The sequence below is a fragment of the Phocoena phocoena genome, chromosome 19, assembly GCF_963924675.1.
Source record: "Phocoena phocoena chromosome 19, mPhoPho1.1, whole genome shotgun sequence".
Taxonomy (NCBI): Eukaryota; Metazoa; Chordata; class Mammalia; order Artiodactyla; family Phocoenidae; genus Phocoena; species Phocoena phocoena.
The window spans coordinates 49,507,705-49,523,413 of record NC_089237.1 but is presented as its reverse complement, the minus strand read 5'-3'; the positions used below and the strand labels follow the sequence as shown (position 1 = coordinate 49,523,413).

The following is a 15,709-nucleotide window of genomic DNA, read 5'->3' as shown; positions in this document are numbered from 1 at the left end:
TGTTTTATACCTTTTTAGCAATATTTAGCAATATTTTTTTTAGCAATATTTTTAGCAATATATTTTTTAGCAATATTTCTTATTTCGGACCTTTTAAGTTCTGAAGTTCAGAAGATCAAAAGATTTGCCTCCTCAAAGGCAGGGACCCCACCCCATTCCCATTTCCCAGACCTTGTCCCACCCCAGGGCCCAGCAGATCTATATTTAGTGGGCCCTTTGCTCTCTTTCTGAATCTCCAAGAGCCAGAGGCGTGGGACCCTGGGATGAGGGCAGCATGGCCCTGAGCCTTGGAGGGTGGCCAGTGGGCACAGATTTCTGGGGTCTGCCCTGTGCCCCACCCAGAGGTGGACAGAGGCACTGCCTGTGTCTGTGAGGGGCTCATAGGCTGGGAGGAGAAGTGGGCAGCGTAGCTGGGACTCAAGGCAGGACACGTCGCCCAGAGCATCCAGCCTCGCCGTCGAGCGCTGGGCAGTGGCTCTGCTCTGGGGATCAGGAAACCTTCCTGGAGGGGGTGGCGTTAGAGCTGAGCCTTGGTAGCCACAAAGCCTTTCAGAGCCACAAGATGGGGCCCACGTTGGCATCCCTGGCCGACGGAAGAGTATGTGTAAGGGGGCATGAAGCATTGCACGCTGGCCAGTGGGGCGTCGAGTTCTGGAAGGAATACTGAAGGGAAGTTGCTGGGAGACTGAACCAGGAAGGGCCACTGAATGCCAGGCTGAGGCGCTTGAACTTGGTCGTCTGAGTCCTGGGGAGCCACTGCAGGCTATAGCATTGCTCGTTTTTGGTGTTAGAAAGATCTCTTTGTTATGATGCTGGGAGGGGACAGCGTCTCGGAGAGGGGGCGGGGTCCAGATGACAGGGACTGAGCCTGAGCAGGGCAGAGGCAGGGGTTGAGGGTGGGAAGAGACAGGGGAGGGCTAATTCAGAGCACTGAGCCCAGCTGGAGGCTCCCCGGTGTGGCTTTGCTGAGGTCCTGAGGCTGAGACAGCCGCCTGCCCCGACCCCAGCTGCCGGTCACGCAGGCTGGGGCTCCCAACTGCTAGAGCACGAATGCCCACCTCCTTGTCTGGGGAGCAACACGTTGGCCCCTGTTCCTTGAGCTTAGGGCTCTCACCCTGCTAAGAGCGCACCGCTCTGAATCCCCAGAGGGTTGCAGCCCTCACCGCAGTGGCCGCAGTGGCCGAAATGCTTCTGGGGCAACTGGAGTTGTTCTCCCCTCACCTGCCTGTCCTCTCTGGCGGGGGGCTGAGGGGTGATGGAGTCACATGACTGAACCCCAGTGGCCACTGGTGAGGCCCAGGCCGTCTCTGACCTCTTTCTCCAGCCCCCAGCCCCGAGGGTCTGCCTTCTCTCCTCTCCCGGCTGTCGCCACCCCTCTCCTGTTCAGTCCCTTGGAAACCCCAGCCTGGTGCCATCTGCCCAACCCTCGCCCCTTCAGGCTGAGCCGCAGCTGCCACCTGGGGCCCAGATAACAACAGAGTAACAGCCAAGGGCTCAAGTTGTCTAAGTCCCCAACTGAGACCCCCAGAAGCCCCTCCGTCCCAATATTCTCCTCTCATTCCTGGGAAGAAACTGAGGGGCTCCCTCCCCTGGGCCCTGGCCTCCTCTGGGGTGACACCTGGGCCTCTGGCAGGCCGCCAGGCAGGACAGCTGGCGTCCACCTTTGTCTAGCCTGAGGCTCAGTGCCTCGCTGGTGCCTCCCCCTTCCCGACAAGGCCGGAGCCTCAGGTAGGGGTGGGCCCCTGCCCCCCATCGTCCCCCTGAAGCACTTTGCATGATTCCCAGACAGGCGGTGTCACATGGGAAGAATGCCTGGGGGAAGAATGGTCTAGACCTGCAGAGGAGGGGAGGGGCCCAGGAGGCTGTGACGCTGACCACATGGCAGCATCTGGGAGGTCTGACGGGGTGGGGCGAGGGGGGGTGACACCGTGTGAGGCACCATGTCTGGGAGCTTCATCCTGGCATGTTTTCAAAAAGGTGGTGATGGAGGCACGCTAAATCAGGAATCAATCTTGCCTCGTGTGAAGCTGGTGTGGGGAGAGAGGCGGGAAGCTTAGTGGGCATGGGGTGGGCTCTGGGAGCAGGGAGCCAGGTCTGAATTCCGGTCCTGGTTTGTCTGGCCTTGGCCAAGGGGCTTCACCCAGCTGAGCTTTAGAGACCGGGGCTCTCGGATGGGGGGTGATCAGGGCATCTGCCTCGGCGGGAGATGGGAGTAAATGACGTGGTGCACCTCGGCGGGAGATGGGAGTAAATGACGTGGTGCAGGTGAAATACACAACCCAGTCTAGTTGGATTATTTAGCGCTGCCAAGGGCTTCATAAACGGTGGCATTGAAAAAGCAAGCAATTGCTAGCAGCTGTCTTAGCATGGGGGCAGCTTCAAGTAAGCCTGGGTTAGTGCGCCCACCCCAGGGAGTTGGAGGCTGAGAGGAGGTGTGGGTGGCTGACCCCCCCCACAGCTCAGCTGCTGCAGGCCTCTCTCCAGCGTCTCCATGTTTTTGCCTCTTTTGTGCTGGTAAAGCTGAAGGCTGCAGGTAACGGAAGACTTACTCCCTGATTCGCTCCCAGGACAACGCCTACTTACCCCCATTTAGCATGAGGAGCCTGAGGCTCTGCCCTGTGCGGTGACTTGATCAAGGAGGATTTGCTCTAATGGAGGGCCTCCTGGCCTTGGGGTATAGCAGGCACAGCTGATGGGCCGCGGCTACATATGCGCCCCAGGCGCTGGCTGCTCCCGCTATGCAGCTGCCTTGTGGCTTGGCTGTGAGCCCTTGTGCAGATGCTGCACGTAGCCCAGCCCCCCACGCCCACCCCAGGCCTCTTTCAGGTTCAGTCACTCAACAAACACTTGTACGGGCACTGCCCTGCCGGCTGTGTGCTAGGATCTGGGGATGTGGCGAGAATGTGAGATCGGGTGTCATCTGTGCCCTGGGGGAGAGGTGAGCGTGCTAGAGAGTGGGGGACGACTGACAAACGTGATATCAGTGGGAAGTGGGCTGGAAGTCGGGGCAGGGGGACAGGTTCCTGATGTGGCAGGTGTTCTGGGCTGGGAATCAGCTTCGCGACGTTGGAAGTTCAGGGCAGCAGCCTGCCTTATAGGAGGCCAGGGTCGTTGAGCGCTGGCGTGAAAGTAGCTGCCCCCTGCCCCCACGTCCAGTGCCCACCTCCCCAGACCAGGGGAGGCCCCTCTGGGAAGGGGTGGCTCTAGAGAGGACTTGGTTGGCGGGGGGGGGCTTGGGGAACCCGGGTGTGATCGCCCTGACATTGCCGCATCCCACTGTGTCCTTTGTAGTGTGCTCCCAGAGCCTGTATACAAATGTGTATGGAGTTCTGGCCGGGTCTTGGCTTCAAAATTCTGAACAGCTGATCCATTGCCCACCTTGTGGCTCCATCTCATCAGAACCTTTCTCCCCACAGTAGGCGTCCTCTCTCCCCTTATATTTAAGTTTTATAGGATTTTTCACTGATAGAATCCCAATCTTGTAACCAGAAGCCTTTTGCAAGCAGATCCAGAAACCTCTCTTCATAGAATGACACAGGAAGGATAACATATAAAGCTCAGGCACCCGTATTAATTTCCGTGTATCTGTAAGACCTGAACTGGTGAAGCGGTGTCCTTTGTGCTTACGTATTACTCCATCTGCCGTGTTTCCAGCGAGGCTTCCACAGCTCTGAATAACTGGAATTTGAGATTTCATTGCCCTGACCCCCACAGGAGGAGGTTTCTGATATCATGTTTTGCCTATTAATGTTATCTTCTCATTCATTTTTAAAAAATGTATTCAGAAACAGAGATGGCTGAGCGTCTATGCTGCTGGGGCTCATGCTGGGGGCCAGGGTTACTAAAATGCATAGGGCATGACCTCTAGCCTTGAGTCAGTCACAGTCCTGCAAGGATGATTGACAAGTACAGGGACAATTAAAATCATCTCGGGGTGGTGAATGCTGGGATGGGGGTCAGTATCCCCATGGGAAGACAGAGAAATCTACACCAGTGGGTGGGTGGTGGTCAGGGAGAGCTTCTCGGAGGAAGTGGCACCTGGGCTGATTCTCAGAAGATACACAAGGATTCACCAGGCAAAGAGGGAGAAAAAGACATCAAATACATTGTGTACAAAGGCACCAGGGCAGATGTGCTGTGTGGTCGCTCTGCTGGACTCTGTGTGTGTGTGTGTGTGTGTGTGTGTGTGTGTACACGCACATGTGCACACGTCATGGGGAAGCAGAAGGGAAGGGCCTGGCGAGAGGTGAGCTGGTTGGGCTGGATCAGGAAGGGGGCCTCGTATGTCATGCTAAGGAGCTTGGAGTTTATCCCAAAGCCATGGGGAGCTACTGAAAAGGGTTTTAAGCAGGGGAGTGCCATGATCAGATTTGTGTGTTAGTAGGATCACCCTGGTGGCCTTGCAGAGCATGGATTGGAGGGGCCAAATCTAGAGGCAGGGAGATCAGTCAGGATTTCTTGGCATTTTCTCTGCAGTTCTACAAATCTGACGAGGCTGGCTGGGGTGGGCCTGGCACACACCAGCTTAGAGAGAAAATAAAAGCTCTGGAGACCCGTCTGGAAGGGCTCCCAGACTCAGTGTTTAATTCCACCTTCCTTTGCTGATTCCCTAGCCTGCCACCCCTGCCCCAGCCTAAAGGACCCACCGGATCCCCATATTCCCAGATCCTGCCCTCCCCAGAAGCCTCAGAACCTGGCAGCTCTCAGCATTGAATCAGAAAGGGTCATGCTGGTCTGGGCCCCTCCTGGGCCCCTGGAGTGCCAGGCCGCAAGAGCCCAAACGTTGTCTTTCCTCTCACACCCAGCCGCCGTCCGTAGGGCACAGAGCAGCCATTGAGGGGCCGTGGGGCCCTGGCAGAGGTACCGGGCCCTGTTACAGGCAGCGGCTTAGTCACGCTCCTAGGAGTCTTTCTCCCCGGGACAAGCCTGTCCTTGTGTTAGGGGCCGTCCTCACCCAGCAGCCCGGCTCACAGCAGCTGCGGGACCCCCTGCGAATCCGCGACAGTGCACTTCAGAGGCGCCGCCAAAGGAAACCAAAGCCCAGCGTGAGAGCTGAGTCCTGGGGAGCAGAGGGGCACCCGGGGCGGCTGCTCGGAGAGCCCTCCCCGCTTCACCTCACCAGGTGCCCAGCCCCGCTGGCAGGTGCATGGCCTGGGGCATTCTCCTGCTCTGGCCTCCCGCCTTCAGGAAGCCTGGAAAGACTATGCAAGCCCACTCTCTCCCCGTGTGCCCTCTCCTGTGTTAAAACCGATCCACGTCTGCAGAAGCATTTCCGAAAGACAGTTTGCAGCCCCAAGGCACCCGGGGAGTCAGCACGCATGTATTGAGCACCTGCTGTATACTCATGCCTTGGGCTGGGTGCACACGTAGGTGGTGGGGTCTCGTTATAGGCTGGGCCACGTGTCAGTTCAGAGTCCAGGCTCTGAATACAGGCTGTTCCAAACCTCGGCCCCTCTGCTCACCAGCTGTGTGACTTTGGGAAAGTTATGTTGGCCTCCTTTTGCCCCAGTTTCCTCATCTGTAAAATGCGGATAGTACTGTACAGTATCCACCTCGCTGGGCTGGTGTGAGGATTAAATGAGATGATACATAAAGCGTTTAGCTCAGTGCCTGGCATGAAGTAAGGATTCAGTACAAAGACACTGCTGTGGGTTTTATGGGTTTTTGTTTTTTGTTTTTTTTTTTGATGGGAGTGGAAGGTGTTTATTTCTTTCTTTTTTTCTCCCCCGACTCCCCTCCCATCCAGGCTGCCACATAACATTGAGCAGAGTTCCCTGTGCTGTACAGTAGACCCTTGTTGGTTATCCTTTTTAAACATACTCTGCTACTGTTTTTCCTCCTTACCGCTATCATTATTGGATCTTCCTGCTGCTCCGGGATAGGTGTTAGCCCCCTTTTACAGGTGAGGAAGCTGAGGCCCAGTGAGGTGAAGTAACCCACCTGATGTCACACAGCCATGCAGTGGCAGAGCTGGGACTGGAACCCAGCTCTCTGTCACGTGCTCTTGCAACACGGCGGTTCCCTTTGGTAAACAGAGCCCCGGAGTGCAGGGTGCCTGACCCTGGGGCAGCGGGAGAAGTGGACCCTCCTATTGTATCTAAGTGCCCTTTCTCTTCTTTTGCAGATTTATAAGCTGGAGATGAGGGTCGCTAGAGCCCAGGGATGGCAAAGTTTGTGACACTCGGGCAGAAGCTGCAGCTGCAGGGTCCGGGCCGGAGTTAAGTGATGGTGTCATGTGAGCACCTGCTGAAAACCAGGCGGGAGGAACAGTAACCCCAGGAGAGCACAGGCTGCCGCTGGGATGCAGGGATGACGCCTCCGCAGGCCCCGGCCTCCCTCCCGCCTGGGTGCTAGGAGCCGTCCCTGGGCTCCAGCCGGGAGCCCTGCCGCCCAGGGGCATGGCCAAACCTTTCTTCCGACTCCAGAAGTTTCTCCGCCGGACGCAGTTCCTGCTCTTCTTCCTCACAGCCGCCTACCTGATGACCGGCAGCCTGCTGCTACTGCAGCGGGCCCGCGTGGGCCTCCCGCCAGGCCCCCGGGCCCCCGGCCCCCTGCAGGCCCTGCCCGTGGCCGCCGTGGCGCTGGGCGTGGGCCTGCTGGACAGCCGAGCCCTGCACGACCCCCGGGTCAGCCCAGAGCTGCTGCTCGGCGTGGACGTGCTGCGGGGCCCCTTGGCCCGGCCCCGGCCCGGCCCCCGCTGGCTCCGCAGCCGCAACTCAGAGCTGCGCCAGCTGCGGCGCCGCTGGTTCCACCACTTCAAGGGGGACCCCCAGGGGCCACCCGCCCTGGGCCCCGAGGCCCCCAGGCCGGCCGCCAGCAGCCAAGGTAGGTGCTCAGCCCTGGGTCTCCTTGCCTATATGGGAGCTACTCCCAGGGGCCCCATTCGGGGCACAGGACTGGTGTCCCCTCTCCCTGGCCCTGGCGGCAGCCCAAGAAGTAGGCGCCGAGAGCCCAGGGCCTTCCCACACCGCCCCTTCCCCGGCTCCGAGGCAGACAGGAGGGGCCTGGGAGGGGAAGCCCTTTGGAGTTTTGCTCGCTCCCCAGCTGGGCTCGCACGTGGCTGGAGGTTGAGATGTGCGAGCATCTTGGAGCTGAGACAGACCTCGGCTTGAATCCTGGCTCAGCTCCAAGTTTGTCGGGTGACCACGTCTCTTAATTTCTCTGGGCTCCTTGGAAATGGAGGTTGAGATACCTGCCCCAGGGTTATGGTGAGGATTAAATGTGATCATACAGGGCAGTCGTTTGCGAAGCAGAGTCCCAGACCAGCAGCCTCAGCATCACCTGGGAGCTTGTTGCAAGCGCAGGTTCTCAGACCTACCGAGTCCCAGACTCTGGGGCGGGGGCCGGCGGTCTGGAGCAGCAGGGTCTCCAGGTGGTCCTCGTGCACGCAAAAGCTGAGGACCGCTGGGCTAGGCGTCCTGATGTATTCGCTGGCACTCAGGAACTGGCAACTCTTATTATTTAAACTCCCCCAAGGTCATTCTCTTAGTCTGGGTTCCCCGGAAGCAAACCCTGAAATCAGGATTTAAATGGACTTGGTTAATTTGGGATGTGATCCCGGGAATACTGGTAGGGGAGTGGGAAGTGAGGCAGGGAAGAGAAGGTGGTCAGTAAAGGGTACATTAGGGAGCACATGGGGGCTTGGAGCGAGGCTAGAACATGCGTCTTAGGGTGCAGCCTGGAGGCAGCAAGGCCACGGGGACACGGGCGGGACGCTGATCAGACCGCCAGAGTCATGCAGCTGGGACTCCATCATGGGGTCAGCCTGGTTCCAGGTTGGGACTCTTTACACCAAGTTATCCAGACTATGCAGGGCCCAGTTGACTGAGCCTGTGTGAAGTGAGCACCCACGGAGTGCCACAGCTATTGTTGGGTAGTGACTGATCTCAGCCAGTGTCCCAGCATCCCTGTCACCACCCCATGTGGTCCTGTACCACAAATCACAGGAGAACTGCTATCCTGAGTATAAGAAGTATAGTTGGAGCTTAGAGTCCTCGGTGGCAGGATATGGAAGAAGATGAGGCAAGAGCCTTATAGGAGGATGAGTCTGGTGGCCCAGTACAATGAAGACTGGAGGACTCTGCCTTCTACAAGAAAGAAACTTCCATGGAATGAAGTTTCATCTGAAATCCTCTAGGTCATAGCCCTTGCGTGGGATTCCTCAGCAAGGCTTCCACGTAAGAATGAGGGAGAATTGAGGAACTGGTTCTGTAGCTCATTTCATATAGATACAATTTCTGTAAACTCTCCCCAACACATCTAGAAGCTGGGTCTCTATGCAGGCTATACCAGTGTAACTCATTTAGACTAAAGTGTAAGTGACTAAACAAAGTTGCCATGGATTTCTTGGAAAGAAGGCATGGAAGGAGCACAAGTTTTGAAAACAGACCTGGGTTTCTCTCTTGGTATTGCCAGTTATTGGCTCTATGACCTTGGGCAAATTAGCCATGATTCCTCTTTTTATTTCTCTCAGTCCACACTTACTGAGGACCCACGTACGAGTCTCCGTGTGTGCTATTCACTGTGCACTTGAGGAGCTCAGTCTGGTGGTGGAATCAGATGTGCACCCAAATGATTACCCCACAGTGTGACTGAGGCATCATAGAGGCACGTGCAAAGGGCTTGGGGCTCATTAGACAGAAGTGACAGGTTCTTTATAACCTGGCTTCAGGGTGACTGGGCAGCAGAGGAGAGGACTCAGGGTGACCTGGTTATAGCCCTGTGTATAGAATACGTATATCCAGGAGAACCAGTGGGTACCCCTTAAGTCATCATTTAGAGAGGCGATGGAAGAGGCTGCTGTGAACGCTGAGGAGATCATGGTGAGATGTAAACAGGACCGATCGTCACCCATTATACACCACCAGTTTCTGCCCTGAGCCCCTGAGTGCCCTCCACACTCTGATGCTCTGGCTGACCCTCCCTGGTGACCCCCAAACCTAGCAAGTGAAGGGTTAATGCCTGGTACAGCGGGAACAGTCGGTTCCGGTGTTGAATGGTGATAATTCTGACAGGTTGGTGCCCCGCCCCAATAGGTTATTCAGTATTTTGAATATCCCCCAGGATTGGAGGAAGAATTCGCCCTCTGGGAGAGGCCGTGGTATCCTGGCTGGAGATCTTCAGAGAAAGTGGGGAGAGGCAGGCACTGGCCTGAGGGCCCTCTGGGAGCCCCCTTCCCTTCTTGGGGCTCTGTGGGCCCCGCACAGCCAGGGGGGCCTCCCTGGTGGCGGCTAGCTCGCAGGCCAGCCCTCGGGACAGCTGCTGGGGTTGCAGACAAAGAGAGCGTCTCTTTGCGGCCCGGGCAGCCTGCCATCCCCCTGTAAGGGGATCCGGCAGGCAAGCCTTGGAAGCTGCAGGAGGCCCCATCAATCACTGAGCATTTCATTATACCTTGGACAACATCCATAATGGAATAAAATGTCAGTAAGTTTACTAGGGGAAAAATAGTAACTTCTCCATAGCCAGTTTGTTTTTTATTGATAGTAATTTGCAAAGACATTGCAATATCTCCAAAGCCATCGTTAAGAGCCTCACGGCTTGTCCATTTTGATGTGCAAATGAGCAGATGCGGAGTCACAGACAATAATATATCGCCTCCGTTTCAGCCGAAAGTAATAAATCGGTCTCAGAGTGTGTCCCAGTGCATCCCTGGGAAGTCCTTTCTTTTTGCACATTCTCTCTTTCTAACTCTGTCAGGGAGTTAGAAAAGCCATTCATTATTTTTCCAAGAGAAGGGGCTCCTCTCCTCCTCACAAGCAGAGGGGGAAGCGCCTGCGTCTCAGGCCTTTGCTACAAACCGAGATGGGACCAGCGGGGCATGGGCGTCCCCTCCAGATCGGTCAGTTCCACCCGATGGCCAGCTGGTAGCTGGTTAGCCTCTTCTTGTTTTTGAAGAACCCAAGCCTGACTGCTCAAAACCATTTCTTTCTCTCTTATTAATGTGTTCTGCTAATATTTACGGAGCCGGGACTTCCCTGGTGGCGCAGTGGTTAAGAATTCTCCTGCCAATGCAGGGGACACGGGTTCGAGCCCTGGTCCGGGAAGATCCCACATGCCACGGAGCAACTAAGCCCGTGCGCCACCAACTACTGAGCCTGCGCTCTAGAGCCTGGGAGCCACAGATACTGAAGCCCGCATGCCTAGAGCCTGTGCTCCGCAGCAAGAGAAGCCCCTGCAATAAGAAGCCCGCGCACCGCAAGGAAGAGTAGCCCCCGCTCACCTCAATTAGAGAAAGCCCGCGCGCAGCAACAAAGACCCAACACAGCCAAAAATAAATAAATTAAAAAAAAAAAATTTACGGAGCCATTGTCACACTCGGCCCCCAGGTTAGAGTGTAGGATCAGAATAATTACAGCTGTTACTTATCTGAGCATCTGTGACGTGCCCAGATGTACATCTGTTATTTCATTTAATGTAATCTTTGAACAGCCTTAGGATGTCCGCGGTGCTATCACCATTTTAATGACGAAGGATTTTGCATTTCAGGGAAGTATAGTCATGTAAAAATATTTATTGTTAATAATGACGTATAAACAATAAAAACAGTCACCACTGAGCCCGTACTACATGCCACGCCTGCATTAGATACTTTCTGTGTTATCTCGTGGAATTCTCACAACCACCCCATGAATTCCATGAGACCATATCCCCCTTTTACAGATGGGAAAGTGGAGGCTCAGGAAGGGGAAGCTGCACATGCCAGGTCACGCAGTCAGGTAGTAGTGGAACCTGGATTTGAATCTAAGGCAGCCCATTCCCTAAGGCTGTTTCCCCACTCTCCCCGTAAAATGTGTTATGCGCCCGTCTCAGCCTTCAGGGGTCTTGAGCCCAGGCACCTTTAGAACCTTCTGGTTAACTTCCCATCAACGGTGATAAATGTTTAGCAACCCCTGAGCTTGTTTTGGATGTTTACTTAAATGCTAGTTTTTTTTTTTTTACTAAGTAGGCAGGCTAAGGAGAGCGATGGATTCTCACGGACCTGGGTGACAGCTTTCTGGTCTTGGTAGTCCTGAGATTTATATAAAGAGAGAGAAGCTTGTGGGGACTGGGTGTCTGGGGTCCCGAGTAGAGGAGTGGAGCCTGTGTCCATGGACAGACACTGGGTGTGGCCACGTGTGTGCTGCTGGGCATCCGTGATGAAGGTGACCTCAAGAGCTTCATAGCCTGGAAGGGGGAGAGACCCTTTGGCAGACATTGGGAAGGTGACTGTTGCTCTCTCCTCAGCCCCAGGTCCTCTAACCTGAGGTCTCTGGGTCTTCAACCGTTCGTGGCATGGCAGAGAGTCCCATCTTCCACCATCTTGGTCATCTTCCTCTTACCTTGCCTTTCTTAACCTGGGGCCCCCCATCTTGGGAATCACACATTGGTACAGCCAATGGGACCAGTGCCTCCTTGCATCTGGGCTCTCTGCTCCCCCTCTCGCACCCTCGCAGGATGTCAGTGTGGGTTTTAGGAGCTCTGACCCACTGTTGGCATCATGCCTGACCCTGCGCGGTGAGTCACCAGCTAAGGGGAAGGTGTGGTCCCTGCCCTCAATGAGCCTTAAGTCATGGTACAGAGACAGGATACACAGGTGTACACGATTTTTAACAACAACAGTTAATGATAAGGATTTGGGTGACAGCAAGGTTTTCAGACGCTCACTGTGACAATTCAGAGAAAGGAGAGGCCATAGTGGGCTGGAGTGGTCAGGGCTGTAAGTTGTCAAGGACAGGTAGGAAGTAAAGTGTGGACATGCGGGAGGGAGCAGGGACATGTCCAAATGTGGCAAGAGGAATGAGCTTGGGTAGGGTGGTGGGTTGCATTTATGCATTTGAAAGTTGAGGAAACTGAGGCACAGAATGTTGAAGTGATTTAGTCAAGGTCAGAGGTGGATTTAAATGTGCTGTTGACACCCAGGAGAATCACTCCCTGATTTGGGCCCCAGGAATGAAGGCTGGCAGACCCACTCCTCCAAACCACTCAGCAGGCGGCCCTGAGCTTCTGCTTTGGGCCAGGTTCTTGGCAGCAGCAAAAGCCAGTCTTGCCTGAACAGGGAGCTCCTGGACCGGTGGATGAGATCGCTACTCCTCCCCGCAAAGCCGTTTGGGAGCTGGCAGGCTGTTGGGAGGCCTTGGGTGTGCTGCTTCCCAGAGACAGCCTAATTTCCGGAGGCTGCAGCGTACCGCTCAGGCGCCACTTGAGACATCCTGGAACTGAGTGTAGGCGTTCCCCTGGAGACGAGAAGCATCTTTATCACGGGTGCCTGATCCAGATCTGGGCACAGCTATTGAGGGTGTGCATTCACAGCTCGGACTACGTGATGGCGTGTTTGCAAACTCCCAATGCACAGTTCCTTCAACGTGCTGCGATGCACATGACATTTACACACCTGACACACCTGCTTAGAGCTCGAGTTCTCCAGGCTTTGCTGTGCATTTCTGGGAGGCAGCTCCCTCTCTTGAGGTGACAGGTCAGGGCTGTTTCCCATTGACATGTGCACGGTTGGGTCAACACTGTCGCTGCTTTGTGGAGTCTTGTCCCCTAGTGTCCCTTTGCAGGGATGTGCCACAGATGCCCTCACTGGGGAGGGCTCAGCTGTCCCTTGGTCGTAATGATTCCCACACAGGACAGCTCTCTTACACGTTAACAGATACTGCTTACACACCTGCAGTGATGGGGGCATACTCCCTCCTGGGGTGGCAGATTTTCTTCTTGATATAACTCTCCCTGTTTGCAAGATCTTTATGTTAGCTAAGATCAGACTTTCCATAACTCATTTCTTCCCTCTGGATCACGAGGAGGTGACAGAACCTGCCTATCGAGACATTTTTGGAGGCAGAGAGACCTTTTCCAGCCTAGGAAGGGGAGGGATGGGGAGGAGAGGGGTCCAGGGGAAGAAATTAAACGAGCCAGACTCAGTGGGTGCGGGTCAGTGGAAGAAAGTTGTATTCTGGCTGGTGCCAGGCTCCTGGCAGGGTGTCTGGAGGGACAGTGGGCCATTAACTAGGAAAAGGGGGAGGACGAGAACAATGTGGAAGTGTCCAGAGGCGCTTCAGGGAGGGTTGGACCACAGCCTCATCCCCTGGGCTTCTCTGAGAAGAGCCTTAGCCAGGAAGGGCAATGCCAAGGGTGGAGCCAGGTAATCTTCCCTCTCTCCGGGGCCTCTGAGTCTCTGCTGTTCTTCCCCGCCTGCAGGCACATACATGGGATGCTTCAGTGACGACGGCCAGGAGAGAACTCTGAAGGGGGCTGTGTTTTTTGACTTGAGAAAGATGACCGTCTCCCACTGCCAGAATGCGTGCGCTGAGCGGTAAGTGTGGGACCCTGACCATCAACTCCACTGGAAATAAGGTCCAGAAAGTGGAAGTGGTGTCCCTGAGGGGATGCGTCGGCTTCCAGTTGGCTGTCATAGCGTAAGCAGAGCTCGACCGATCAGATCCCAGTTGTCCGGAACAAAGAAAGTTTACTGACGGGACGGCAGGGCGTTATGGAAAGAGCTCTGGGCTCAGTGTCAGGAGACCCGGGGTTCACTTCCTGCAATGCCGAGACTCACCCTTAGCCTGGCCCCAGACCCAGCTGCCATTCCTGGAACCAGACCTCAGTGCCCTGGGCCAAGGTCGGGACTCACCCCAGGCCCCGCTCTGCCTGCAGGTCCTACGTCTATGCCGGCTTGGAGGCCGGGGCCGAATGCTACTGTGGAAACCGTCTCCCAGCCATGAGCATGGGGCCAGAGGAGTGTAACCATGAGTGCAAAGGGGAGAAGAGCTCCGTGTGCGGGGGTGTGGGCCGTCTCTCCGTGTACCGCGTGGAGCAGCTGCAGCCCGGCTCCAGGAAGCGTGAGTGTGCCAGTCTGTCCCTGAGCTCCGTCTGTCCCCTGCTCTGCCACCACCCCCGCACCTGCAGCCCCTCATCCAAACCACGTGGGACCGAACCTGTGCTCCGCCTTCCTCACCACCTTCCCCAGACAGGCTCGCGGCAGGGGTGTGGGGTTAGGCTAAGTTCGCTCGAGTTCATGACCGAGGCACATCTTTCCTTATCCTCTACAGGAGAGAGAAACTGATCAGGAGGCCCAGGGCCTAGGTCTAGGTGTGTCTCAGACATGCTGTGTGGCCTCAGGCAGTTTGCTTCCCCTCTCTGGGTTCCAGTCTAGTTTGTGAAGTGCAGAGGCAGACTTTGATTTCTAGCAAGGGGGCAGACCAGGTAGTCTGAATGTTTCCTAGCTATGAAACACCTAGAAATGCTGGGTAAAATTGTTTTAAATGCACAGCTGAACTAACAAGAAAGTAAGGAAATTCCTGGCTCCAGGAAAGAAGTGGGAACTAGGAATCACAGTGGTGAGATGAAGGTAATCAAGGATGCTGTGCAGCTCTGGGTCTGCGCCAGGGGAAGCTGGTCATCTTGGTGATCACACGGCTTAGGTTTTCATGTCCACAGAGGACAGAAAAGGAGGCTTTGAGCCTGTCAGGGTAGGGAGTTGGATTGAAACTTCTGTATAAAGTTGGATCCAATTTCACTGAAGTATAAATCAGTGAAATTTTAGATTTAAAAAAAAAAAAACTGCCAGCAATAGAAAAACTTGTCTGTTTTGACCTGAGCTTCGGGTGAAAAACAATTTTCCTAAGAATTTATAATTGCAGGCCTGCGTTTGTATGAGCTTTAAGGTTCAGATTTCTGCCATCTGCCTGGTCCTGAAAGCTCCAACATGAAATTTGGCTCTGGGCCATCTGGAGGTACCAACAGAGGCACATGCAAAATTCTCTCTTGGGAGCTGTGCCGCCAACCCAGGTATAAAGGGTTCCTGTAGCTAAATTCCCACTGAAGATGAGTTTACAATTCAAAATTATAGAACTCAGGGGGAGATAATCGACCACGAGGGAGAGTAAGCTGATGCATCAAACAGCAAGACTGAACCTCCCAGAATTTCACCTGAAAGTGCTACCAAACAGAGATGACAACTGAGGGGGCCCAGCTAGATGTTTGTGAAACTCGGATTTGTCCTCATTGCAAGATGAGCTGCAGGTCCACTTGATGTCATTATAAAAGGCCCTTTTATAAAGTAATATGGCTGTGTACATTTGCACATTTGGGGAGCCATCCTCTTCCTGACTGGGAGGGGCCAGGCTGGGAAACAGTCAGAGCGTGGGAGACCTCCCCCCACCGCTGGCGAGTGTGGGACTGCAGGTGATGGAGGCACAGCCCAGCATCCAGGAACATCAACTCATGAACTCAGCCACCTCTGGCCATGGACCAGGGCTCCGGGAGAGCTGATGGATTAGTTCGAGAACTGGACAGAGCTCAGAGAAAGGTGTCAGGTCAGAAGCGAAGACTGCAGAGGGGTTTCTGGGAGAGCTTTCCTAGGGACGAAGGAGTTTGCTAGGCAGTCCAGAAGCCCAGCTCAGAGAAGCATGGGTGAGCTGCAAAGCCAACACTGGCTACCATCTACGGGGTCAGAGGGATGGGGAGAGTGGCTCAGTGCTCAGACCCGGCCAGCTAGGCTATTCCAGTGCTTTCTGTATTCAGACAGGATTGTCTGGGAACCAGGGCTCCAGATGGGGGAATGGGGGCAGGGGTGGAGACCCTGACAATGCACTCTACGGATTCACTAATGAGCCATTAACTCAACAGATGCTCATTGACACCTACTCTGTGGCAGGCCCTGTACCTGGCTTGGGTGTATCAAGTCCCGCCCTGTCATCTGGGCATCCACATGGGCTTCCTGAGGACCAAA

The 15,709-nt window shown here is 55.1% G+C and overlaps 1 protein-coding gene across 1 annotated transcript in view; it reads left to right on the top strand.

The window, feature by feature from the left end:
• Positions 1 to 6,398: 6,398 nt before the first annotated feature.
• The window catches only part of WSCD1 (WSC domain containing 1), a 30,126-nt gene continuing 20,815 nt past the window's right edge, over positions 6,399 to 15,709 (top strand). The window contains exons 1-3 of the mRNA XM_065897425.1: positions 6,399 to 6,825; positions 13,177 to 13,291; positions 13,633 to 13,817. Coding sequence (XP_065753497.1) covers positions 6,399 to 6,825; positions 13,177 to 13,291; positions 13,633 to 13,817 — 727 coding nt within the window. The remainder of the gene's footprint in view (positions 6,826 to 13,176; positions 13,292 to 13,632; positions 13,818 to 15,709) is intronic.